Raw genomic sequence first — 27,032 nt, 5'->3', positions numbered from 1 at the left:
CATCCTGAAACTGATCCTAATGCAGACCTATGACTCACAAACCATTTCCTTTTTTATCTATAAGCACTGTGTGTTTGTATTGTCCCTAATACACACAGTGCTCGTGCCGTTTCTCCAAAGCCGCCACCTTGCAGCCATCGGTTGACTCCAGATATCAACGAGGGCTGCGTTTGTTTTTGAGAACCTGTGAACTATGCTGTGTGTTTTGTCCCGGAGTCTTCGTATCTCCCCTGCTGGCGGAGAGGGTGAGTTCACAGCTGTCGGATCCACGCTCACTCCCTTGGCCTTGAACATCACACCATCGCTGTTTTAACGTGCCGCTGGGCAAACAAACTCACATACATGCAAACATCAGATCCATAGGGACACATACACGCATTGGTATTCACGCACAGCTTCATCGCTTTGCTCTCACACCACAAACAAATGCCATGACAACAGAAATGAGAGCACAGTATGAAAGACAATTTTGACATGCAATAGCTTAATCCTAGCTCCTAATCCACTGGGATTGTCATGATATGCAGACATAACCTACATATTGCACAGCTTACCTAACAGATCCCTGTTAAAAGCTGACTTGTTGCCACTCAGCTGGTATTACCTCCTCTCCGGCACACTGTCCAAGTCTGATGAGTGACACATAACACAGATCCATTGTGCTGGAAGGATTACTAAACATGTGCTCTCTGACTCGGGACACGGGCTGGCAGCCTCAGTGACAGATTATCTCATCCGTCTATATTCAAATGTTGGGTGTAATTACTTTAAAGAAAAGTGGCCGATGTTTTATAGAGAACCACAGAGAACCCTATTGAGTCATAACCAGTCTCAGATCTTTAGCACCACAGATGAGCTAGGCATGCGGTCAAGATAAGGAGGAACAGTGCCCATTACGAGGGGAGGATACCTGCAGTGTGGAGGGTCTTTAAAAGAACAGCTGTAAGAGACATTGGATATTTGGACACATAAACATTGTGCTGTACTTGAAAGACTTTGTGGATGGAAGGACCTTCATTTCCATGGACAACGAGAAACTGGAATTCCATTTTTGAAGAAGATGGATTTGCTTCATTTTTGTTTTGTGAGAAAAAAGGACATTGTTTTTTCTCATGTGATTTATTTCATTTCTTTGATTTTTTAAAATGTTTTTCTTGCTTATTGGTTTCCAAAATTAGGTTTTGGCGGAGGTGGTTTATTATTTGTATGATTTTTTATGATTTTGTGTAAGCTAAAATAAATATGTCCTCCTTTATTTAATATGCATTATGGAAAAATGTAAATCAAATGTAAAACTTCTATTTTTCATAATAAAAGATTTTTAAAAAAGCACCACAGCAGTCTATAAACACAAATGCTGACTCATGAAGGTGCAGGCTAAAGGAAGGCCCGGGACTGATATAATGGAGGAGTCATTGGATAAATCATCAGCTGAACATCTCTACGAGCTTAATCTCTTTTCCTTATAAGGACCAATGCACTGGTGATGCAGGGGCACAGTCAGCTAGAGAAAAAACTGCAGAGCGATATATCCAGCACTACGGGAAGTTAGACAGGGGGCAGGAAGAATGAGGGGTGTGTATGAGGGCGGAAGGAAACGTGCAGACATGAAAAATGAACTATGAAAGGAAAATATGAGTCTGGGAGATGAGGGAAGTTGTGAGATGAGAGAGAAGTGAATGAGAGCACAGTGAGATAAACACACACTGACGGGAGACACGGCTGAGTCCAACAGGAAACATGGACATAAGTCAAGAACAGTCTTTCACTAGCAGCTCATACAACACACAGTACCCCCCCCACCCCCTCCCACCACCACCACCACCAGCTTAAACACACGAGAGACACAAGAGAAAAGACGGGCAAAATAAGACACTTGACTTCACGTGCAGACAAAACACTGACATCACACGTGTTGACATCATAGGACGGACCTAAAAGCACCCGCAGGATCAGAAAAATCTGAACAGAGCGGAAACGAGACATAATTAAACTCTTATTACATGAGTCCTGAGCTGATCGCACATCGGAAAACCGCCAATGAGAGTTTTTGTGTCTTATGAAAAGGTCATTTTTGTTGCTGAATAGCACAACAGTTTCATGAGAAGATGGATTTTATTTTTTTCGTGACTGATTGTTTGAGCCAGTATAAAAGGCCACCTAATGTACAGCTCCGGAAAAAATTAAGAGACCACTCCAAATTATTCTTAAATCTTTATCTCTACATGTATGGCAGCAGTTCAGGTGTCTGTTTAATTCCAACACAGAGAAGAATTGTCAGTAGTTTATAGAATACAATTAAAAAATTATAATAATTTAACTCAATGACATGTCTATAAATAATAAAACAAGACAAAATGATAATGCCGAAGTGCTCTCTTAAGTTTTTCCGCGGCTTTATGTATGTATGTAGTCTAAACAGTATAAAGGAGGTACCTTCGAGGTACAGTTTTTTTTAACCGTTTGAGTTTAAAAGTTATATAAATAGAAAGAAAGGAAGGAAGACCACGTCAGTTGTTTGAGTTTTGCACCTTTTGTTTGATTTGTTTTGACTATTGTAAAGGCCTGTTTGTGAGTTAAACACATATAAATGACAGAAAAGTAGTAGAAATGTCTGTTTCAGGCGTCTAGTGGCTTGATGAAAAAGCACGGAAGGAAGCTGCAACACTGATTCCAGGGTGCAGAGTGAACTAATTCCAAAAAACAACTCAGTTTAAAGATATTTACAGTACGTAACCTCCACCTGGAGACCATGTGAGCCCCAGAACGGCCACTACACGTATCACGCGGTCATATTGGTTTTTTCAAATGAGCATTGAGGCTTGTCACAAGGAGCAGCTGCAACCCACAGAACCTTTCATCAGATCTCTATCAAATGCTGGCATCAAGAAATCTGTTCTGTTTGTTTTATTAAAGATCAAAGTTGTTATCCTCTGAAGGAGAATTGTCCATGCTGAATTTCCCTCAGGGTGAACAACTGAATCATATTTCTGATAAAACAAATACACTTCTTTCTTTCTTCATCTTGAGGTACTTCGCACCATGTATGGTAAGAATGGTTCCACACAATATTACAAAAAGCACTACATCATTGGATAAAAATGAGTCATCTGGTTGCCATACCATTTGTTCCTCCGCTGCGAGGCAAGATGCTAGCTGAGGTCAGAGATATGTTAGATGACATCAGGGTAAAGGCAGGCTGGAGCTCTGCCACGTATAACATCCCACAATAGAGCAGAAACACTGAGCTACATTTCTCCCTGTTTCTCTGCTCAGCTTGTCTTGTGTTTCTTCATCAGGCCATCTGTCTTCATCTCTGACCTTTATGGCTTTTTTGAATGAGCTCCCTAAAAAAATGAGGATCTTGTTCACGGTGTCCTGAAGGGTTCACAGCTCCGTCTCATCTTTCAGCCTCCCCGAGCTGAGAATGAGAAAGTGGAAACAATCTTTTGTTTGGGTTGGGCTTTATGACTCGTGAAAAAAAAGCTATAAGGGAGGACTATAAGAGGCTACTGTATAATACAATCATTGTACTCCCCCCTTCTCTCTCAAGCGGGGGATACAGTAATACAAATGTATGCTCTCGATCCTAATGAAACCACTGTTCCATTTATCTCCCCTCCAGCCTCTCTCTCTCTCTCTCATACACCACACAGTGATAGTCATGAAGCCAGGCTGCCTGCCAGGTGTGACCTCATTGACCTTTTGTTAATTTGGGGGGGCTACAAAGCTGCAACGGCTCCTCTTAGTGGTCTTTAGTTTAACGGCTATGAGGGGACGCAGGTATAATTGTGCAGAGGAGGCATTAAAAAAAGGTCAGCCTCAGGGGCCACAGCCTCTTTTGAAGCTGATGGCCCCCGACTGAGGATAAAATGGCCCGCAGCTCTACGTGTGTCACGTATGACCTTAGCATGCGGACAGAGTCAGACAGCTACAGAGCAAGCATCTGAATCCAGCCGGGCGGTCTGCCTCGAGAGTTCAAAACGTAGAGAAACAAAGGGGAGAGGGGTCAAAGGTCATTTCAGTTCAACTTGATGAACTGCTTTGGCATTAGGATTGCATTTATTTACTGAGGAAAAGAAGGCCAACACATTAAAAAAGGACTTTTTAGTGTATTAAGGCGTGCACATTCAAACTCACCCACACACCACCCCCCCTTTTTTAAAGTAAAATAATTTTACTTGATTGAATTGTATTTATTTATTTCATTTTCCATATGTATTTTCTTTTTGGATATGTTTCGACTTTTTTAAAATGTATTTTTGTATTATTTTTTGATTTTATCTTCTGGTTCTGTAGATACAGTTTAATGAAAATGAAACTAATTGTTGACAAAAATGTGAATTTGTACATGGAAACTGAAATAAAAGTAAAGTAAAAAAAGACATTTCAAATATGACACCCATGCACACCCCCCTTTTTATTGTAAAATAATTTTACTTAATTGAATTGTATTTATTATTTATTTCATTTTCCATGTCTATTCTTTGGATATTTTTCAACTTTTTATTATTTATTCTAGTATTTTTTCTTTCATGTTTTCTTTTTATCTTCTGGTTTTTAGATATAGTTTAATGAAAATTAAACTAATTGTTGTCAAAAATGTGAATTTGTAAAAGGAAACTGAAATAAAAAGTAAGTTAAAAAGGGTATCAGACACATTAGATTTTTCCAATAGCGATTTTGAGCTGTAAATTAAGAAATAACAATGGAAAAGTAGACTATAGAGGAATGGTATTTGCTCCATCCTGTTCTAGAGAAAAAGAATAGAAACAACAAGCTCATCGGTGCGTACCCTTTTATATCCGACTTTCAGAAAGGGAAACCGGGTCCTGCATGCAGAAGTGGGAAATACTAGCGTGACGGAGAGCCGAGGTTTGATGGCTCAGCTGATGACGGACACTTCCTCCTGCGCTCCGTCTGATAACACTGCTTCCCTCACAGCACCCTCCTCATCCACAGAGACTTTACTACCCAGCACCAGCACAGGCAAAAAAACAAATGAAAGTTTCATTTTTATGCCTAAAAACAACAATAATTTCCGGGAGGTTGAATTTCAGTTGAGAATGAAACGTGTGTTCGGGCCTCAGGACTATTCTTCTGGTTGGCTGAACACTATGAGACAAACAGGAGACAGGTTTTCTGTAGGCGAACACTCCTGTGGCACATAATGTTGAAGTAGGCGAGCTCTTTGTAATACCATAAAACACATTTTATTGGTATTAAAGTTCTAGTTAATACCACGATGCCATACTTCAACAACACACAATGCTCGGAACACATGTGAAGGCCAAACTATATCAAGCTTTTCATCACAGTTGTATGAGTTGTATGGGTGTTCGGAAAAAACAGATGAAGTGCCAAAAGAGAAGTTATTGATTTGCTTCCTCTGAGAGTCAGTGGAAAACATCTCCCCCGTGATAACGACGGAGCAACACCATCATCATAAAAGCGACACACACACACACACACCAGATGATCAGAGGGGCCTTGCTAAATATTGAAGGACAGTGAGGACGGGAGTGCAGTGATTCTTTCAGAGGATGGTGTTAACCACAGGCAAGCTGCCCAGTTCCTGGAGAGAGGGAGGGAAAGGGTGGGGGGAGAAGTGTGTGACTGACTAAGGCTATTGCTGACCCGTGACTATGCTTTGCTCGCAGACACTAACACAACACACATTCCAATCTGCAATCACAGGACACACACATTCAGGTTCACACACAAACGCATGTTTAGCATTTAGAGCTAATGGCCTCGATGCAACATTTTTGCGGTATAAGCAGGGGAGGATGAACTTCTCCTTACAAAGGGATATGCTTGTCCCAGCTAGGGATACATGGCTGCTCAGTCGCACATCGCAGTGCCGGGATAAAGCCACTTCTGAAGGCCTTATCTGGGGACAAGAAGCAGGAAGCTGACCCGGAGAATCAAAGTGAAAGATAGTGAGAATGGCCCCCTGTGACCTGGAGGCTCAAAAGGCTTACACTTTGTAGTAAACAAGAGCTTTGGGACTGAAAGTGCTGCGCAGTGGGAGCTAGCTGGCCTACTCCCATGTTCTGTTTGTTAAATTTGACCGGAGTGTGCATGGTGACACTGTGCTCTAATGCGTTTATGTCATATCTACTGCCATCCATCCGTCAATTATCCAAACCCTTAAGAACAGGGCTGCAGCGGAGTATCCCGCTCGTATCCCAGCATGCATTGAAGGAAAAGGATTTAAGTGTTCAATTTGCCTGAACGGATTAGGACATTGGGAAGTGGAGCTTGTGCTGTAAGTGCTTCTCCCCCGTCGCCCAGCTGATCAGAGACATTGATGACACAAGCCGGTCGATACGGTCTTAAACTGACTTCAGCTCAGAGCAGTGTATGCTGGGTAAACATGTTCCAGGAGATGATTTAGAAGCAAAGAAGCAATGATCGGTCTCTGAGAACCTGATTGATGGTGATTGGTCTTTTGTCTGTTTATATAATTTATGGATAAGCCTTACAGCTGCTTCGATTGCTCCTTTTTTTCTGGATTTATGTATCTATGGGCAGGTGGATGCTGTCTTTTGTTATCATAAAGGTGTAAAATATTCAAAGAATAAACTGAAATGGAAGTATTTAAATCAGATTTTCTTCAGTTACCAACAGAAATCCACTAGAATCTCCATACTGACTCAATTCAAGGTAAACACAATTACTTTTTCAATATTGATACTCAGCAGAGCAAGTGTTACACCAACATCTTTTCATGCCGTCAGCATTGGAGGAACCTGTAGTTTCCTTTCCTCTGACACTGATCCTGTCCATACTACACCTGCTGGCAGAGGTCATTTACCCATCTAGCAGAGAGGGGTTTTTTTCAGCTATTTCTCAGCATTGCTTTGAGCTCGTCTTTCCGATCCCAGAGCGAAAAAAGCCTGAAGGCTGTAACACATATCTCCATCTACAGCATATAGTTAGAAACGATACGAGCCTGCCAGGACAGCATTACTGTCAGAAACATGTCCCTGTTTCATTAGCTTTTTTTGCTGATTTTAGATAATTATCCAACCTTCCTGTTGTCCTTGGGTCAAATGTGACCCATTCCCAAATGCTTTTCTATTGGGATTAAGGTTTATTTTATGTTTGTACCAGAAAAATAACATATTTGCTTATATGCTACGATTTTCAACAAGAAAATAATCATGATCACTTTCATTAGGTTTTGGGTTTTATTCAAATGTATATCATCTGGGGTCAATTCTGTAAAATCATTCAAAAATGTTTCCTTTTTTTATCTCTGAAATTAGATTTGATTTTTGTGTAAATGAAGTCTATTGACCATCATATGAAAAAAAGAAGAGTCAACTTTCTGGTAATAAGGTGAAATAAAGTGGCTTAAAAAGGTGTAAGATAGACTTGGGTAATTATTTAAATACTATGTGCTTCATGAATAGTCAAACAGGGAGGACAAACGTTGATAGGAAGACAACACAAGGGTTAAAATGTCACTTTCCCTCAGCTTGTTCCAGGGCTTGAAAACAAATTAATTCTGTTCTAACTATTTTTGCCATTTTGGTCATTGATTAGAAATATTGCCCACAATGATCAACTATTAAGGATAGCTTACACTATGAATGTCATTGCAAACTCCCAGAGGAGGACACATTGTCTCACGCTAACCAGAAAATTGCAACATGTTTCATTTGCTTTTTTCTTCAGCTGGAGAGATTTTGATCATTACATCTTAACTCTATTTCCTGTAATTCATTCAGCAGCTCCTGTTATCTTCCTTCTGTCCTTTACTTACATAAACATATCTAAGCTTTATTCTCCCTCTTACTTCCGCCCATTCCTCTTCCTCACTCCGTCTCTTGCTTTTCTTCTCTATCCTCCAGCTCCTAAATCAATATCCTCCCCTCTGAAACCTCAAGCATTACTGTCAGTGGTCTGAGCCCTGGGTGAGTCTGGCGGTGAGCCATCTGACAGGCAGACTGAGAGAAATGAACCCAAGAAAATATAGGGAAGACTCCAGCCTAAGGTGATCCGAGGTTAGCTTTCTGTTACAGACAGATCCAGAACATATGTGTGGCCGGAACACGCCTCTGAGGAACTCCACATATCCTGAAGCTAAATGTAAACCTTAATTCTGACAAACAGGGCGTTTTGAAGCTTCGGGGTCAGAGACAACATTTACATTTTATAGGTAAACGTTCCCACTGATCCATGCTAGATAATGGCTGTAAACAAACAAACAAACAAACAAACAACAGGAGCCACCACAGGGGCTTGTTCACTCCTGTCTGTCGAACAGACACCCGCCTGAGGTCCTTTTCAGCAGCAGCTTCATGAGCCAGCTCTCGCCACTACATGGGGAACACAAGTGAATAATATGCTGGTTCTAAACATTTCTTCCAGGCCTTTTTTCCAGACACACATTCCACAAACGCCCACAATTCAAAGTCAGGCAGCAATACAGAGGTGCAGGAATGAGTCCTAAAACCCAGAATTGAGTTAGCATTTGACCACTTCCGGTTCCCTCGTCTCAGAGTCAACGGGATTTCTCCAAAGGATTTTGGAAAAATAGCGCGAAATAAGGTCTGTGGTTGACACAAATTTAATACATAGATCAAGCTTTGTTCTACGACATTAAATCCATCAGCAGTGATCCTACTGGAGATTTTTGAAGAGTTTACGTATCTGAAACACGATGGTTGTTGACAAGTGGCTGAATTGGACTGTCGAAGTTGTCGAGGACGGTGTACGTCATTATGGCAAACACGTAAACACTCCCTATTGATTATTATTAATGAACTGAAACAGCCATGACTTGTAGTTAAATTCAGTGTGGCTAAAAGAAAAGGCTTTGTTAAAATATGTAAGCGCGAAAGTCAGTTGGAACGATCTTAAGTTGGCGTTGAAGTTGTGCGACCCTGCTGTACTCATCTTTACTTGGTTTATAGCATAACGTTAGCATTTTGCTTCTGGTGATTAGATTTATGTTTCGAAAATGATAAAAAGTAGGGTAGACGAGGAGATTATCCGGCTGAACAAAACGTGCATTTATCAAACAGCTTCGTTTTCCACAGATCTTATAGAAATCGCTTGCTTTTTTTGTCGAGGGAACCCATGCGCAGCTTACTTCCGGGTCGGCCTACAAAAATACCTCATCCCTGCACACTGTTCTTTCAGGGCATGTGGAAGATAAGGCAGAGTCAGCTGTGATGATATTGTCCTTGCTCGGTAACACCAGTTGATACCGCCTGCCAACTTCACTGCAGGCTTATCGCGCCCTCTATTAGTGGAGAAGCCTCTGCCTCGCTTGGAAAATGTAAAGAGTTTCAAGCACGTCCCTTGGGAGTTCATTACGTGAAGTTGCATTCAGACCTGAGGTAAATATTTGCAGTAATTCTTCCCATTAGTTCCAACCTGCCCCGAGCAAGCGATGCACAGTGTGCTTAATACGCTGTTTCAAAGTAAATAAAGTAACACTTGAGCGGGGCTGACACTGTGTGAACTGTTCTCAGCAAACAGTGAGCCAGTGGTGAAATAAATATGTTCAGTTCAAACCTCAGGAATGATCGGCCAGGCTCTAGTCAAAGGTTTTACCGCAGGAATGGACCGCAGGAACTTCTGTAACATATTTTTTGAACATAAACATCTCCAAAATACGCAATTTATAAATACCAGTCCATTAGGCCAGACAAAATACCAAGTATTTATGGAACCGGTGTTAGATTGCTACGGGTGGGGTTTAAGTTGATAGCTGATATTTCAAAAACAAGTGAAGTTCGAGAGAAAAACAAACTCTTGTCCTGGCTAAGCCTTGAGATAGCATTTCTTACTGAGCCAGTGCTTCAGAACCCCCCCAACAGAAAAAAAAAAACAAGAATACATGTCCAAAGAGAAACAGACAGCCAGAGCAGGGTCTGCTTTTGCACTTATCCCCACACACATGTACGCCAGGGGGCCAAACCCCTGATCCTAACTCAACAAACAGGCAGTGACGCAAGGGATGGTGGGGGGGGGGGGGAGTATCTGTGTGCGTGTTTATGCGCCACAGAGCGGAGTCAGGGGTCCGTCGGCGGTCTCTTACGGGGTGGCGAGTTCCTTTTCGCCCTGAAGAGAAAGTGCAGATTGATGGCAGCGAAACCCTGCGTTGGCCTTTCATTTGTCTTCCGTTACCTGCAAGGGGTGACAGCCCTCATCCTGACATAACGTATGAAAGGGGGTCAGAGGTCAAACCCTTGAGGACGACACTGCTGAGGCTTGTAGACAGTTCATCTTCACAGGACGTCAAGGAGCCGAAAGGGCAGTGATGCAGATTTTACTTATTCCTAAGGATGTGTATAAGTATAGCTCTTAGCTGTATGCCTCACCACAAAAAGCCAGTAAATAGAAAGTACTTTTGATAAAGCATACCCTAATATTTCCAGAACTCTCACTGAGGGAATGAGGTGTCTGTTGCCCTCTGACCCAGGAGGAATGTATTTTTACTGCTCTGCAGGGCAAGATCGATATGAATCTACAAAAAGCACTGATTGCAAACTCCATTTAAATATGCTGCATGCACACACACACTTTACTGCAGACAGTGAAGGTACCATCATCTTAAAACGTAGACTCGATCCAGAACATTTGTTACAGCATGGTATTTACTGCACTAGAATAACTATAATTAGGAGTAAGTCACCAAAAAAAACAAAAACAAGACAGACTCGAAATAGTTTCCTTCCTATTGTCTGGATTCCCTGTGTCAAAGGATGTCGATATGGTGCAAACAGGTTGAAAACAACATAATTAATGATAAGTTCATGTTGATTGTCTGTTGTTTGGACATATTCCAGCTATTTCTGTGGGGTCTGGTCTCACTATTCTTTCCACACACACTCTCTTTATAGATTTGAATTGAAAGACTTGCTTTAGCCTCAGAAAAACAGACCAAAATGGAGTGCGCTTGAAAGGCATCTTCAAATAGAAACAGGGTTGTCTGACTTTTGTTCGTTTTTGATTACATTTCCTTAGCTGTGACATTTTTTCAAACATTTCCCACAAACAGCATTTAACTACTCTCTACGCGAGATGCAAAAATAGCAATATTGAAGAGTGAGATGAGTCAGAACAGCAGCAGGAATGGATGGATGGAACAAAGTTGATGAGTTCTCTGTGTTGACGGCAGCCTTCGTGTTTATCCTTTAATATCTGCGCCATGATTTCTATCAGACATGGCATCCTCCTCTTATGCTGCTCTCCTAATGGCTAAATATAGGCCTCGCCACGGCAACAGTAAGATAAATTCAGTTAGTCTGATCAAATTTGGATAACACAGAGAGAAGCAGCGATTCTATCATTAGCTAGTTCTCTGATTTTCAGGTCATATGGCTTGGCTCACACACTCACACACACTCACCACAATTGGTAATTACGTTAGGAATTGGGAGGTTGCGGTAGTGAGCCTCAGGAGAAAGTTTGCACTCCAGTGTGTGAGTGTCATCAGGGGGCATGACACACACACAGGAGACCTCCCAGCAGCTATGTGCCATTTGTTGGCATTTCAGGAGCCTCGCTGCTCCTGAAAATGTGGAATATGACAGTGAATCATATGAATGTAGATATAATTACAGGTTGTTTTCCAGCAGAAATAAACAGGCCTGCAGAACACACATTCTGCATACTCACACACAAGTGTTTCCTTAAAGCCCTGAAAAGTGTGGTATAAAGGTTATGAAATGTTAAACTACCGAGTGTCTTGGAGGCAAGGACAGAGCGGGATGCGAGGAATGAAGAACAGGTTTCAGAGATTCAACAACTGGGCTCCAACTGTCAGCGTAGAGCGGGTCACACACACGTTACGGGACCACAGCCACCGCAGACTGCAGAGGCCTCCGACCTCTATGTCAAGAATGTCGTGAGTAAGAGCACTGAGACGTGACGTGCTGTGCATGTGTGTGTGTGTGTGTGTGTGTGTGTGTGTGTGTGTGTGTGTGTGTGCGTGTGAGTGTTGTATTAGATTACAGGTCAGCTTCAAGTTGTATTCATGTCATTGTTCCTGCCCAAGTGCCGGGGATTCCAGAAGTCACACTGTGTAAAAAAAAGTGATTCTAAATCTTTGGGTGTGTTGACAAGCAGAGAACGGTGCTAAGTGCTGTGACACACATTCAAACTCAAAAGCAAATTAAAAGTGATGCAGGGATAGAGGATTTGTAGGTTTTTGATTAATTGTTTGGGATAATTACAGTTTATGTTCAGCAATCCTCATCAAAATCCCAGACTTTTACATATTGTCAATTGGAAAGTTAAAAGCTATTATTTAAAACGACTGTCCCATAAGTGAATCCCCTCAGATGAGAGGAGTTTGCCTGTGTTCTGCGTGAAGATGTTTGATGGTTATGACAACATCTGGTGTGTCATTCAGCCCACGTAGCAACAGCAGCTAACATCCTAGCTTAGCTTTGATGTTAAAAAGCTAACATTTTCACGAGTAGGGTATTTACTGCCGTACAGAACATAAACATATTCAATACTAAAGATCATTTAACCCAAGACTTTATTTAAGGCAATCAAGCCATCAGGAAATCCCATATCAGTCAACGTTATTGTCAATCTTTGAGTTTGTGTGTACAGACAGAGATCGGAATACTGTTTCCCACCATCACGAGGTATAAGTAAAAAATAAATATAAAAACACAACATAAACTTGTACACCCAAATGTATATATACACACACATAAAACAAAGGCATCAATAAAAGAACAACAGTCAATATTTTAAAAATGACACAAAATAACAGCTACTTCAAAAGTATGCTGTTGGATATATTAAAGACAATGTACTCGTGTGCAAAAGATTGAGCAAAAGATTGTCCATAGCAGCGTAAAAAAAAATATATATATAATATACTGTGAGACAGGGGAACTGTGGGGAGGTGCAAATATGCTACCAAATGGCCTGGTTTTATTCTCCTGCACCATCTACGCTGTACAGATCAGTAGAGATCATCACATTTGTTTGGCACCCGGAGGAGGGCTGGACATGCTCATCAACAAAACCACGTGACTTTACCTAAACATGGTCAATATTTAAAGAACCTTTCAATTCAATAGGTAAGAAGGTAAGAAGCTTCGCCCAGAAACGTTTTGCAGCTGGAAATCGTTCCTCTCTGAACTCCTTATCAGTGAGAACATCTGGAGTTGGTGGTGCCAGAGACAACATTGCAGGGATTACTTCAGACTTCCAACATAGTATGGGACTGCGTTCATATATCATTACTCAGGAATGGAGATTGGATGCAATCTTTGAGTAGCAAGAACTGTCTGACTATCAGAAGCCAGCTGGATTAACATTGTTTTGTGTCCAAAAAAACATCTCTCTGATCCACCACGGTGAACAAATCTTTAGATTAAATGATCAAGAGACCGGGACACTGGCCTCTGTGTTGTTATTGCATGGCTGAAGTGCTTATGTTACTGTTCAATAATGCTCAATAACAGTTTAACAAACGTTCAATCCAGCTACAACTCTCTCCCTCTCAAACATGTATGGCTAGCAGCAGATAAATGAAGAATAAAGCAGCCGTAAGAAAGACTTCTCCATTGTTTCAAACAGAATATCCTTTTAACACCATCTTCTTAACTCAGCATTAAAGGGAAATATCAGTTTATTATCATTTGTGTGCCTTAAATGTGAGTCCCTCATTGCATATGAAAACTGTGAATAGGCACAAATATGGAAACAAAAACAAAGAATAATGAAATGTTTTTATTCATAATATTAGCATTCCTTTATTTTAATTCCCAAATGTGTTAAAATATTTTAAATTCCTTGTCTTAGCAATTAACTTGGCGAGTAAAAAAGTAATATTGCCACTAAAAATGATGGCTATAATTGTGAAAATAATAACCAAGTGGATTACAGGTGTATTATTTTTCTCCACGGCTTGAAATGCATATGGGAGTTGGCTCTCTAATGTGGCCCCAGGAAGCGTCTCATTAAAAACAGCTCGGATGTTTATCCAGATGATTTACAACTCGCCTCTTACAGATATTATTAGTAGGCTAATTTCCAAACGGAGAAAGAGTCTGTAGACTTTGTCAGTTGTGCCTGAGGAGCTTTAAATGCAGTCCCGACTCGCCCTTGCTTTCCGTTCCTCCACTCTCTCTCAGGATGTGCAGGTACACTCTGAATAACATACTGTGGAGCGTCTCGGGGGGGGGGGGCTGCAGAGCTCGCCTCAAACTGTCTGCTTGCTCACAGCATACCGACTGGAAACACTTTTTCTGGTATGCGAGTTTAGATCTAAAAAAAGCCTCACGATAAAAAAAGAAAAGTTGTATTTTATTTCTTCCCTCCTGTATTCTACCGGGACAGCTGAGATAAAAGAAGCAAAACAGGAGGGGGGGGGAACTTGGCCTTGTTCTGTAGAAAAGGCGGGGACAGCCTGCTATGCACCGTGCTTGTCTGTTGTGTGTAGCTGTGCCCTCCAGCAGCGAGAGGGATTTGGAAGCCCCTCTCCTCACGGTTAAGTTGATAGGTCACGGCACATTCCAGACATTTTCTGTCTGTTTGTTTTCCACTCAGCCACAAAGAAAGAGCCCTGAGTGTCTTTGATCTGCACATCACACCTGAGTCAGCCTGGATCTTGATTTAAACAACAGAAAAAATCTAAACTTGTTTATGGACGTCTCAGACATCTTGTCGGCATCCAAACTTTTTCTAACTTCATAAAGAAAACTATATGGATATTTTCCTAAGTATATTGGAGTGTATTTTTGTAGAATGACCTTATATAACCCATATTTTATTTTATTTTTGTTATACCTGTGTTATTTACTTTCTCAGTGTTTATTAATTTGATTTCTATACATTTGTCATATTCTCATGTTACATTTTTGGGATTTGAGACCTTATATGTTGTGACCCCTTGATAAAGAAACCATTCATCTGAACTGGAGTACTATTGGATATTAAGGGGACTCGAGAAAATAACTAATAAAGAATAAGTTTAAAAACAAATGTTTATAATACAGTCAGAGTATTGGGCATCAGAGCACACACTTGTACATTTCAAGGCAAAATAATACCTTATTATCAGTAATAAAAGCAGCACCAGCTAACCTGTGTTCCTCAACAGGTTGCCCTCTGCCGTGCTCCCTCCACACAGGCTGTTTGTCGGCCAGCCGCTGATGGAGCCATGTTCCTAGCCTCCACACTGTCTGTCATATCGTGCAGGCTGACCTCTGCTAGCTCCCGGCCAGAGAAGGTCAAGAGCGGCTAATAGGTGCTGATGGCACTGACCTGCTACTGCAACACTGCTGTGGGATTATGATGTACACTATTTTAACTAAACACGACCAACTTCTGTGACTGGAAGAATGTTTACCTGGGATTCCAGACAGCACCATAATCACTAAAGACAGAGAAGATGAATTGAGCCACTCAGAAGCTTCTGTTCCGTTTGCTGTTTTAACATCAGCATTTGTTTAACCCGGCAGGTGCAATGTGAAGAGGAAGCCAATAATGCAAAAGAGGTAAAAACATGTGACTTTCCTTTGTGTTCAGGATATTCCGAGCTTTAAGAGGGAGCAGAGTCCAGGCAATGTGTTCCAGTAATGCCACGAAAGAGTGAAAGTGTGTATGGGTATGTTTGGAGTATGGTCTAGCTGTTTGGCAATGTGGAGAGAATTATTTAATGAAGGACTATTAATGTTTGTTTTACCTTGGGCTCTGAAAAACGTCCTAGAGTGTAAAAAGCAGCGACCTCAGCGCTGCAGTCCCCTTCTCTCCTCTGCAAGCACTGTGTTCATAACCTTGAGAACCCTGCAGTACTGGGGCAGTGGACATACTGTACAGGGTGAAGCATGAATGATAGAAAATATGCTCTTAAAGTGTGTTTTTTTAAGCAGTGAGATTAAATACTTAGCACCGTGCATACTTTGACGACACTGACGTTGTTTAATAAAAGTGTAGGGAAAATGTATTGTTGCCGACTGTGGTGAAAAGTAACTAATTAGATTAACTCAAGTACTGTACTTAAGCACAATTCTGAGGTACTTGTACTTTACTTGAGTATTTCCATTTTATGCTATTTCTACTCCACTACAATTCAGAAGTAAATGGTGTACTTTTACTCCACTACATTTATTGAATACCTTTAGTTACTTTTCAGATTTGGATTGATGATGTGAACTATAATCAACATTAAATCAGACTTTAGTTCCACCTGGAGTAAATTCACCAGCTATCCTGCAGTATACAGAGTCAATAAAACTAGCTGCACCTTTACCAGCTTTGATAACACGTTAATGATCAATAATTATTAAACATATCATATTACATTATTCTGAAATGGACCAATCTGCAGAATGAGTACTTTTACTTTTGGTACTTTGAATATATTTTGATGCTAATACTTTCCTACTTTTATTTGAGTAACATTTTGAATGCAGGACTTTTACTGTAACAGAGTATTGCTACACTCTGGTACTTCTACTTTTACTCGAGTACAACATTTGAGTACTTCTCCCACCTCTAGTGTTCAACTGTAATCAATAATAACCATCCTCAGAGCCTGCAAGATGATATCATTTTAAAGATTCACAGTAGATATCTATTAGTAAAAACAATGTGTTGCTAGAGCAGCTTCAATGTGAGTGTGGTCCTGAGCCATTCAGGAACAACAATCTTAGAATCTGGGAGTTTGGCGTCCTAAAGACAGACCTCGCAAGGCATGAACTCAGTTTTTATTGGTATCTTGATAGGGCTCCACTGTGATTTAACATTGCAAAAAACACAAATGATCCCACGGACACTTTGAGCCAGTTCTTGATCTTTGGGAGGTTTCCCTCACAGAGTATGTGTGTTTCACGGTGACTGAATGAACCAGTGAGAGGACAGATTGACCTGTGGTGTTAGCTGGAGGGGTGGGGGGGGATTTCATGCTAAGCGTCTGTCTTGACCAGATGGGTACAGAGAGGGTGAATGATCAGAGACACACACAGGTAGGTGAACGGACTGAAAGAATGGACACCAGAAAGCTGATGGAAGCAGAAGCATGCGGGGCACGGAGCCGAGTTTCATAACGTGCCCTTGAAGTGGGGCACGCGGCTTGTTTGGTCAGCAGATCTCGCAGGATCCGGTACCCGCTGCGCCACTCATGCCATCCCTCCTGCAGCAAGGACATTATGCAGCTTCACCACCAGCACCGAGGGCAAAGTGCCTGGCACCCATGAAATGTTACGTAGTTGTGCCAAATGGAGCTTAAACCGTCATTTTTTTCTGAACAATATGCGGTTGAGTGCTACTTAATATGGCCAATGACAGAGCTCAGTGATAGTACAGTATGGGGGCTCAGCAGGGGGCTGCCATAGCTCTCTATGTTGTCTTTACAAAGGGCCAAGTCTCTGGTTGGTTGGTTTAAAAAACACCTCCTGGTTCTGTACAGCGGTCTCATATTAGAGGTCAAGAGACTCAAATAGAGGAGACAACAGAAAAGAGACAAACATTAGCCAATATATATTAGAATTAGCTATACATCGGGTGTTGCATTGGGCTATACTTCCTTATTATCCTCATAACAAATTGATAGAAGCTTTGATATAGTGTCGCCAGCATTCATATTTAATTGACAATACCACCAGAATACATTCTCTCATTTCATTAGTTTTTCTGATACATTTAACCAGTCGAATGATTGTTAGCTAACCCATTAGCAAGCATATCTGTCCAGTAGTTGATGTCCTTAAGGATTATATTATTGGAACAAATAGCTATCTGTCTTTGTCTGACCAGAAAAGAAAAACATGTCAATCTAGCTTGACTGACACTCAGTGTAAGAGACTCATTAGCTTTCTTACAGCTTGTTTTGGAAAATTGTGCTAGCTGGTGCCTGGTGAGAAATGGCAGTCAAATCAAATTGTGCAGCGATTTGTGCCACAGCAATAAAGCACTTTCTACTACACACACTGCTGGATTAGCACCAGTGTGACTTCATGGTTGAATCAGCTGAGAGAGAATGAAATGTCTTATTCCTGGCAGAGGGAGGGAAACTTAGATTTTTTATTGTAAGTTTCAGAACAAACTTTTAAATCCCTTCTGAGGCGAAAGAGGTGAGAATTTGAATCAATCCTTGCTGAATGAGTTAGATCCAATCAGTGTTAATATTGGCAGCTATTTTAGATTTAGTCTTAGTCTTTAGACGAAAATGGTTTTAGTCACTTTTTAGTCCTTTTTATTCTTCATAGTTTTAGTCGATAAAAATTCATAACATTTTAAATCATTACATCTTTAAATCAATTCAACAAATACAGGTATCTGAAATTGGAATCACGGTCACAGTATCAAGTGTTGAAATTAAAGCAACATTTCACTCTCTTGCAGTGTGACTACATAGTTATTGCAATGCAAGCCCAGCCAACGATAGACTGGAAGCCAGGCTCATTCCTTTGCTACCGCAAACTGAAAACTTTTTTGCAAAAAGGGTTAAGCCAACATGGCTAACTAGCAAATTTGCCACGACTGCCCAGTAATATTGACTTAACGTTAGCGAATTGATGCTTAGTTAGCATTACGACTTATCGTGTAACGTTACAGTTTACAGTTAGCTAACCTACTGTGGCATAAATAGCAGGATGGTGCGCCTTCAAGTGTCTCTTCAGGTTGGTCGTATTCTTCTAATTTGTAGCCACATGGCGTCTCTCCTTCTCCCGCAGAAACAGTGAAGTGTGTTTTCCTTTCATAAATAAAGTGTGTCCATATATCTAGTCTTTCTTCTGACCAAAACCTTTTTGTGCTGAAGCCATCATCTTGTTATTTTCTCACTGTTTTGACATCATCACTTGTAGCTGAGGGATGTGAGGGATGTTTGCAGATTCCCAGAATGCCAACTAACTCAACCAATGACAGGGATGCATTTTGATAGCAAAGAGGGGCAATTGGGGGGAAATAAAATATCCTGCATTTGAATACCCGATAGTCCAACATTAACACTTTAGTCCCGTCTCGTCGAAAACAAAATATACATTTTGTCATAGTTTTTATTATCAAAAATATATTTTTAGCTCGTCATCATCTCGTCTTAGCCATGTAAAAAAAGGTGGTTGACAAACATCTTTCGTCATAATTTTCGTTGACGAAATTAACACTGGATCCAATGTAGCCGGAGAACAATTTCAGATTGACGAAACAGAAATAAAGTAGAAAATACAGTTATGAAATTTTAAATATGGTGGCAAATGTTTACTGCTTTAAGATAAGAGGCATTCTCTTCTCCATTTCATCAAAGCATTGCATGAATACCTCTGTGGATGTGCTCGTTTTCATTTTAAATACATTAATAAATAGTGAATGAGTTTAAACATCAGACTAATTGATACGATACGCTAAATTAAAAACCGTAATGAGCTATTCTGACAAGGAAAGCACTAAGGGACGTTAAAATCCCCGCACTCACAGAAGTGTTCCTCTGTAGAACTATCCATAAACAAAAGGAAGAAAGACATATTTCTGCATTTAATAATCCCATAGCATTAAATATTCATGGCTGCTATACCGAGAGGCAGGATGCACAGGACGTACAGTAGAGAGCGGCACAGTGTGGTGGACCTGCAAAGACAATAAGCAGGGTTGTGGATCATTGTTCAAATTAAACGTACATCGGGTTTGGAAGGAGCACAGCGAGGAAAATGTCAATGGACACCTTTCCATATGCACAGCAGCACAAGAATCTGAATCTGCGTTCTGAGGCACACCCTTGAAATATTTATGACCCTCCACGTTCTCTCCTCTGCTGTGGCAGGGGCATGGCTGCCTCTTTATCTCCGAGCTGGACTTTACAGCAGCACCCGCTCGCTCCAAGGCTCAACATTCTTCCCTCTGGGATCCTCTTACAGAGCTAACCGGCAGCTACGTACAAAGTCCTCTCAGTAATCGCCCCAAATCCTCCATGTTCTCACAGCCCTTAATGCAGAATGTGATTCTACATTCATTAAATGTTTGGTTTTGTAGAACAATGGCTGAGCCCAGTGGAAGTTATTTCTTTATGAGTTGGTGGTGGGAGACCACAGAGAGGAATGAGTCAGGACCGTCCTCTGAGTGGGCTTTCCTTAACAAACTCCAACTAAAGGGGGTTTCCTGTACACTCATTCTTTCCAAAAAGACATTTTATGAGCTATCCACTTACCTCACCTTGTCCCCCGGCCTTTGACCTTGATACAGATTGTATAACTGGCCTATATAACAATCGCCTGAGGATATTGGAAAAATATGCCATTGCACTTTGTGGAGATATGGGCTGTAAAATGATGCCATGATGGTAAAAATTAAATTGATATGGAACTTTGTTTCAGTTCTTGCGGTATGAGTTACAAAAGAGTATTTTTCTGTAGCAGTAGGGCCAACTTGTTATGCAAAAATGATCGGCAGGAAACTGGGCGAAGCTTACAGCCTCAGGTCATAACTGTGGAACCACTGAAAAGTACAACCAATCAGCAACTCATACGAAGCATCATGTATGGGTGAAATCTAAACATTGCAGCAACATACTTAGTTTTTATCCTGGTTTTGTTTTGTTCCTCTCTCTCACACAAACAGATCATTTGTTTATCTCCTCTCCGCTTTTACTCAGTTAATCACATGTTGTGCTGCAGTCTTGTCATTACAGTTTAGTGAGGGATTAGGAGGACTTTCCCTGTTGATACAAATTCTGCAGAATAATCAGCTAAGAATGAAATTGATAACCCTTATTTATTTATTTTTTATCTTTATTATTTATTTAATACGTGCTCCTTCAGTAATATTAAGCTGTCTTTGCCTCTTTTTCTTGCTGGGACAAATGCAAATGTCCCCTCTGAGGGGCAAATAAAGGTATTCTGATTCTGACTGGGCCCGAATTTAAATGTCCCCTATTGTGCAAAATGCACTTTATGATATCTTTTATACATAAATATGTGTCCCCACTGTGTAAGGAGACTCACAGAGTTTCACAAAATACAACCCTATCTCTTTTCCTCCTTACCCAAATCTCTAAAATCGAGCTGATCCAGATTTGCTCCGGTTATGACGTCATATAGGAAATGTGGGCTGCTTTACATTTAACTCCTGGCAACGTCTCACCCACGTGACAAGTCCCAACCTATTGTCCGCAATACACAGTCATGAGCTGAATCCCCTCCGCAGCACCTCTGTGTGTCCGTGTATTCAGCAGGATGTCTGCAGGAGGGACTTAGAGTTGTTGTATATATAATACATACAATAATAATAATAATACATTTTATTCGAAGGCGCCTTTCTCGGCACTCAAGGACACCGCACATGATACACACACAAAGACAATAAAAGGAATCAACAATGCAAGTAAAAAATAAAAACAATAGACGGTGACAGAGGAATTCATATCAAGTGGAATAAGCAGTTTTGAACAGATGTGTTTTGAGCTGTGTTTTGAAATGGGGGAATGAATCCATGTTTCTGAGTTGGGGTGGTAATGAGTTCCAGAGACGGGGAGCAGAGTGGCTGAATGCTCTGCTCCCCATGGTGATGAGACGGGCGGAGGGGACGGACAGGTGTATTGAAGAATAAGATCTGAGGGAGCGGGAGGGAGTGGGAACATGGAGGAGGTCGGACAGATATGGGGGGGCGAAGTTGTGGATGGCTTTGAATGTTAACAGGAGGACTTTGAATTGAATACAGAACTGAACCGGGAATGTCACTGTTCTAGTGGTTAACACTGAGAAGTGTTTCATAAATAACGCTTGATGTGGTTTGGAGCATAATATGGGCTCTAATCATGGCAGTGTTTAGCTGAGTTTCTCCTTTAGAAACTTCTCTCTTCAGCGAGAGAGAGCTGTATGCACTCCAAAGGCGTGTGGCCAGCTTCAGGTCCGCTCAAATTTAAAGCGACAGTCACAGAATCAGCACTTCAGGAACAGGGCTGAAATACAGGGGGATGAGGCATGGCTACAATGGGTGATCCGTTTGGTATTTTGAGCAAAACACTTCACAGACATGTTTTGTATAGATATTGCCCTACTATATATTGTTCAAATATAGCATAACAGGGTATATTTGAACTTGATCTAGAGCTACTGGTGATGAACATGCATGATGTGTACATTTACTCCTCATCTTGTTACTACTGTCATTACTTTACCTGGAGTACAGGTGAGTGACCTTATCTTAGTGATTAGATAAGGTGCAATGATCCTTATCAGGGAATTGGGTCAACACAGGAACAGATACTAGGATATAGATGGAGTCAGAACCAATAAAGACGATGTCCATAATTAAACTGACTAGATAATCTAAATTAGAATAAAGTATATGTTCCTCGAGCATTTGCAAAAGCATAGAGGCAGCATTTATGCAGCTGGTTCTTCTTTCAAACCAGCAACAAACAATTTTCTCTGAGAATACAAACAACTGTAAACAAGCCAGGCCACTGCCAACAATAGCAGAAACCTGCTCTGCTCTCTCTGTAAATGTTTGCTGAACGGGAGCCGGCAGAACAGGCGCAATGACCAACCAGGGGTTTGGCAGTTTCACAGCAAATACCAGCGCCGGACTAAAAATGACTCGCTAATCAGAGGGTTGAGAGAGCAAACAAAGGAGGAGGGAAGGAAACCAGGAAATGATAGAGTGAGTCTATGAATTACTCAGCAGACACGTCTCTCCCTCTTTACTCTCTGCAGGAGATAATGAGGATCATCTATCTTCTTGCCCTCCTTTACGCCCGTCTTTTGACCGTTCATCTGCATCCAGGTCAGCTGAAACATCTCTCCAAGAACCAGAGGATTCCAGTACAACAGTATTTTGGGATGAGCCAAAGCTAATGGTAAAATGGATTGCTCTTTTACCTTATAGCGCTTTTCTACCTTCCCCATCTCGGCCAAAAGAGGGGTCTTGCTCAAGGACACAGCTATGCCTCCTGAGACAAAACCGCCATAACCCGTCTTACAAAGCAGAAACCAAGCTAGCTGGATATCTGCACTGATGCACGGCCCTTAGAAACCACATTTACACAAAGAAGATTGATTTCATTCATACTTATTGCACCCAGGAGAGTAAATCTGTTACTGCAGCCATCTGTGAGACAGCTAAGCTAAGCACACAGACTGGAAACATGGAGAAACAGCTAGCCTAGCAGTGTTTCCCATACATAGACCAATGCGTGGTGGGCTGCCACAGAATCAACACCCACCGCCACGAATTGATAGCGTTTTTTTTACGCAATTTTAAACCTCTAGTGCTTACAACTCTTGTGCTCTAGGCCTGAGCGTTTTAGACATAATCTCAAAATGAATGTAGGCTAGGCTACTAAACAAAAATGAAATAGTACCCTATAAATTTCCATAAATGTAAATGTAAATGTCAACAGTACAGTAGACAAGGGATCGCAACCTCATGAACGGGTCAAAAACGGACCCTGGCCGGATGAGCCGTTTAGATTTGTATGAGCCCCAAACAGATACCTCAAAATGTAACTATCACAGCTTCTTATACAAACTATTTGTGTTATATTGTGTTTGTTTCATCCTCACAAAACACAAATTGTTAAAAGAAGAAAGCGAGCAAAGATATTTCCAATAATGCCAAACCATTATTTTAATAAATGATGTAAAAGGACGTGTCTTTGAAGATTCAACATTTCAAGATTCAAAGGTTTATTGTCATAAACAATGTGTAATTATCTAATGAATGAACAACTTAGATCGCAGGTTGAATATTGATTATTCAGCGATTCATATTGAATGTTACGGAGAAATGCTAAATATTCAAACTAAATTTGCAGAAGCTTTAAACCTATAAAAGCTTTTCTCGTTACTTTAAGTCTGTTTACCTCCTTTATTCCACTTTAAGTTATTCAAGGTATCCAGATTATAAAGAAACGCTAAACAAGGGAAACCCTAAAGCTACGGAGTTCAAACTTAACTAAATGGACAGGTTGAATTGAAAGAGCATTATTTAGTGAAGTTGGAAACAAAAACTAGAAATGCTAACCCAAATGAACAAGAATACATCTTAATAACTACAACAACTCATCCCAGTAAATTAATCTAAACATTTAGGACACATGAAAAATCAAAACAAAGCAAGATAAACTGAAAATAAAATGATCTCAAAGGAAAAAACATATTTTATGACCCAAATAAGATATTGTTTATTTCCCACATCAGCCGGCCTAAACTGCTGACACTGGAATATCCTCTAGCTGAGCTGCTGGATTGTGTGACGTTATTTCAGTGGTTGCTGCTAAACTGCTTAAGAAAACCTACATGGCACATCTATTCAACTTCATGAATAAAACAGTGCACACACACACACAGCCGAGATGTGTCTCTTAGTGTGAAACACCATGCTTGACTTTAAACCGCTGTGAGACTTGCTGATTGAGAAGGATAGAAAACCTGCAGGTTCCTCAGGCTCTCATCTCCTCCCAATAAAACAAGTCATCTATTCTTTCAGAGACAGGATGTAACGGGGAGGCAACCGAAGGGCATCGTTGCGAGGTGAAGAGTTCACGGCGGTGTGAAGAAAAAGGGATTTGAGAGTGGAAAAAAGAGAAAGACATTAACGTCTTTGATCAGAGGAAATATGGAGGAGAGGAGTCATGGAAAGACAGAGAGTGTGTCAGGGGAAGAAAAGAGAGAAACAGAAGGGAGTCAGGGAGATACTGCTATCAGAGCTCCGACACGGCAGGATGTGACATGTGGAGAGCAGGAAGAGGAAACTGGACAGATATAGATTCATTTGGTAACCGCTCCTGAAAACATGTCTCTCCCATTAGGGGCTTCGGTGGCAGTTAATGTGCTTATCAAAGCGAGCACCTGAGGTCGAGTCCTCACCCTGAGGTGCCTCTGCTCACAGAGGAAGACAAGCTCAATGCAGAATGTATCTATGTCTATTCTCTATTATTTCAAGTTCTAGGACTAGCTACACTTACTGGCTTGTGGAGTGAACATTTTCTCCAGAGTTATGGGTCACGCCCCAGGGTCAAATCTCAGTCTAATTAGACTTAATGTAGGTCATTAATAATAAGAATGACTTACAACAGCTAAGCCAATTTCACCATGTGAGAACAGCTCAAAGTAAGGCTCAGCTAAACAATGGGTCTCACTCACTAAACAGAAAAAGAATAGGGAAGCTTTGAAAACACTCCTTGTTATTTACAGGGTACTGAAACTCTAAAAGATGTAAAGTCAGCGGAAGGACGAGCCCAGCTTAATCTAGCAGTGCCAAGTCACTATTTTAAGGTCTTTCTCGCACCAAAAATGACCCAACAAAAGAGTTTTGGTCAAAACCTTGAGAGATGGTACAAACATGGGAGATCCTTTGCCTCCTTAGTGACAGTGACATTTGTTCTCTAGGACAAAACCAAGGAAAGAGATTAGGTAGCATAGTAAATCATATCAGGTGACATTTCTTATAGGACTTTGTACAGGATATGCTATGATCTTTTTGTTTATCTTTAACCAGGTACAGGTGATAGTGAAGGGATTTATTTGACATAGAACAGACCTTTTCTTAAATAAGTATAGTAAGTATAACCATATTCAGTGTTGTATGTTAGGAATAGATGCTTTTGTTTGGCTTTGGTTTCCCATACTTTGAAGGTTGAATTGAAAAGCATAAAAGTTGTAGACTTAAATGAAATTGTAATAGATGCAAGATCTAGATCTCAGTGTTCAAAAGCCTGTCTTTGTTTTTCTTTGTGTTTATGAAATCACACGTGGAAGGTATCAACAGCAGGTACAAGAAGGGATGAACCAGGACACCTACACAGGGATGCACACAAACAAGTATATCAGCTTCATTCATGGAAAAAGTTTAGGATCCTAATATTGGTTCACATTAAAACCTGGAGCCTGCATTTTATCTGCTAATAAATGTTAGTGTAGTGGAAGCTGTTTCAAAGACAGACACCTTTATAATATATTTGGTCCGATAACATGAGAAATGTGGTTTTTAATCAGTATGTGCATTCTTATTAGTTCTTAACTTTCCTTTTTCCATACAATTTGTTCAGAGCAAATCTTAGATTATGCTCATGTCAAACACATAGTAGCAGCATGGGTGTGTCAGCTCAGCTGTTAGCGTTGAGGCAGATAGCCATCTGCTCCAGCATGGTATCTACAATGTCACTAGAGGTGAAAGTAAACGGTTGAACCTATTACCAGTTTAATTTAATTTAGCAACCCCATGTGCTGCATTGGTTAAAAGACATGAGGAGAAAACTACAGCAGAAGTTCAGTTTCCGCCTGGGGCTGAGTGGGAGTAGCTGAGGGGCTTCTGTGATGCTGGCATGTTTTCAAACATGAGCCACAAAGCCAAGATAAAGGGCGGTGGTTATGAGCGCTGTCATGTGCATGGAGAATGTTTAAAGCCCCCCCCCTTCAAGGTACAAAAACAACATGCTTCTGCCTCACGGTGCGGTAGTTTGTGTACATGTAGTCAACTTACCTTCTGAGAGCTCCAGCTCCAGCTCCGCGAGCTTCTCCCGGACCTCCGCGGGCAGGGTCATAGCGACAGCAGGCGTGGGCTCCAACATCATCGTTAGCAACCCGGTGGAGGTTCTCTCAGCCATGGTAGGAATCACTGATAGGTCCACAGTCGCCGGTGAGAAGGACAATGCAACCAGAAATACAAAAATAACAATAAAACCAACAACCCCTCCTCACTTGTTTTCAGCGAAGGAGGGCAAACAGGGTGTTGGTGCTCGTCTCACTGCAACGTCGTACAGATGTGTGAGAAATCTGTCCAGCCGTCATGACACGGCTAGCTGTGAGGCTAGCAGACACACCTGGCTGTGTGTTTCCATGAAGTGTGGTACCAAGGGGCCCTGCTAGTGTCTCCGTGCCTGCTGTCTTTCCCTCGGCACTGGCGGTGTCCTGTCTGACTGTCCGCGGCTGCTTCACTTCAACTGTGGAGGGAACTCATTCAACTCTTCGCTCGCTTCCCACGGCGCAGTCGCCATTGCATCATAGCAACAGCAGCCCCGGCCGTGCGCGTTCACGAGCCCGACTCCTGTGTTTGTTTCCTGATGTTCTTCAAACAACGTGCCTGCCTCCTGCTGACAC

General features: G+C 41.3%; 1 protein-coding gene across 7 annotated transcripts in view; it reads right to left on the bottom strand.

The window, feature by feature from the left end:
• The window catches only part of dip2a (disco-interacting protein 2 homolog A), an 85,209-nt gene extending 58,179 nt beyond the window's left edge, over positions 1–27,030 (bottom strand). For 2 of the 7 annotated variants that reach the window (XM_063887259.1, XM_063887260.1), the window contains exon 1: positions 26,416–27,030. In XM_063887259.1, the coding sequence (XP_063743329.1) occupies positions 26,416–26,539 (124 nt within the window). In that variant the 5' untranslated portion in view covers positions 26,540–27,030. The remainder of the gene's footprint in view (positions 1–26,415) is intronic. The other 5 variants (XM_063887264.1, XM_063887265.1, XM_063887263.1 and 2 more) reach the window with 4 other exon arrangements.
• Positions 27,031–27,032: the final 2 nt, after the last annotated feature.

Source organism: Eleginops maclovinus, chromosome 7, assembly GCF_036324505.1.
Source record: "Eleginops maclovinus isolate JMC-PN-2008 ecotype Puerto Natales chromosome 7, JC_Emac_rtc_rv5, whole genome shotgun sequence".
Lineage (NCBI taxonomy): Eukaryota > Metazoa > Chordata > Actinopteri > Perciformes > Eleginopidae > Eleginops > Eleginops maclovinus.
This window is presented reverse-complemented; position numbering and strand designations above follow the sequence as displayed.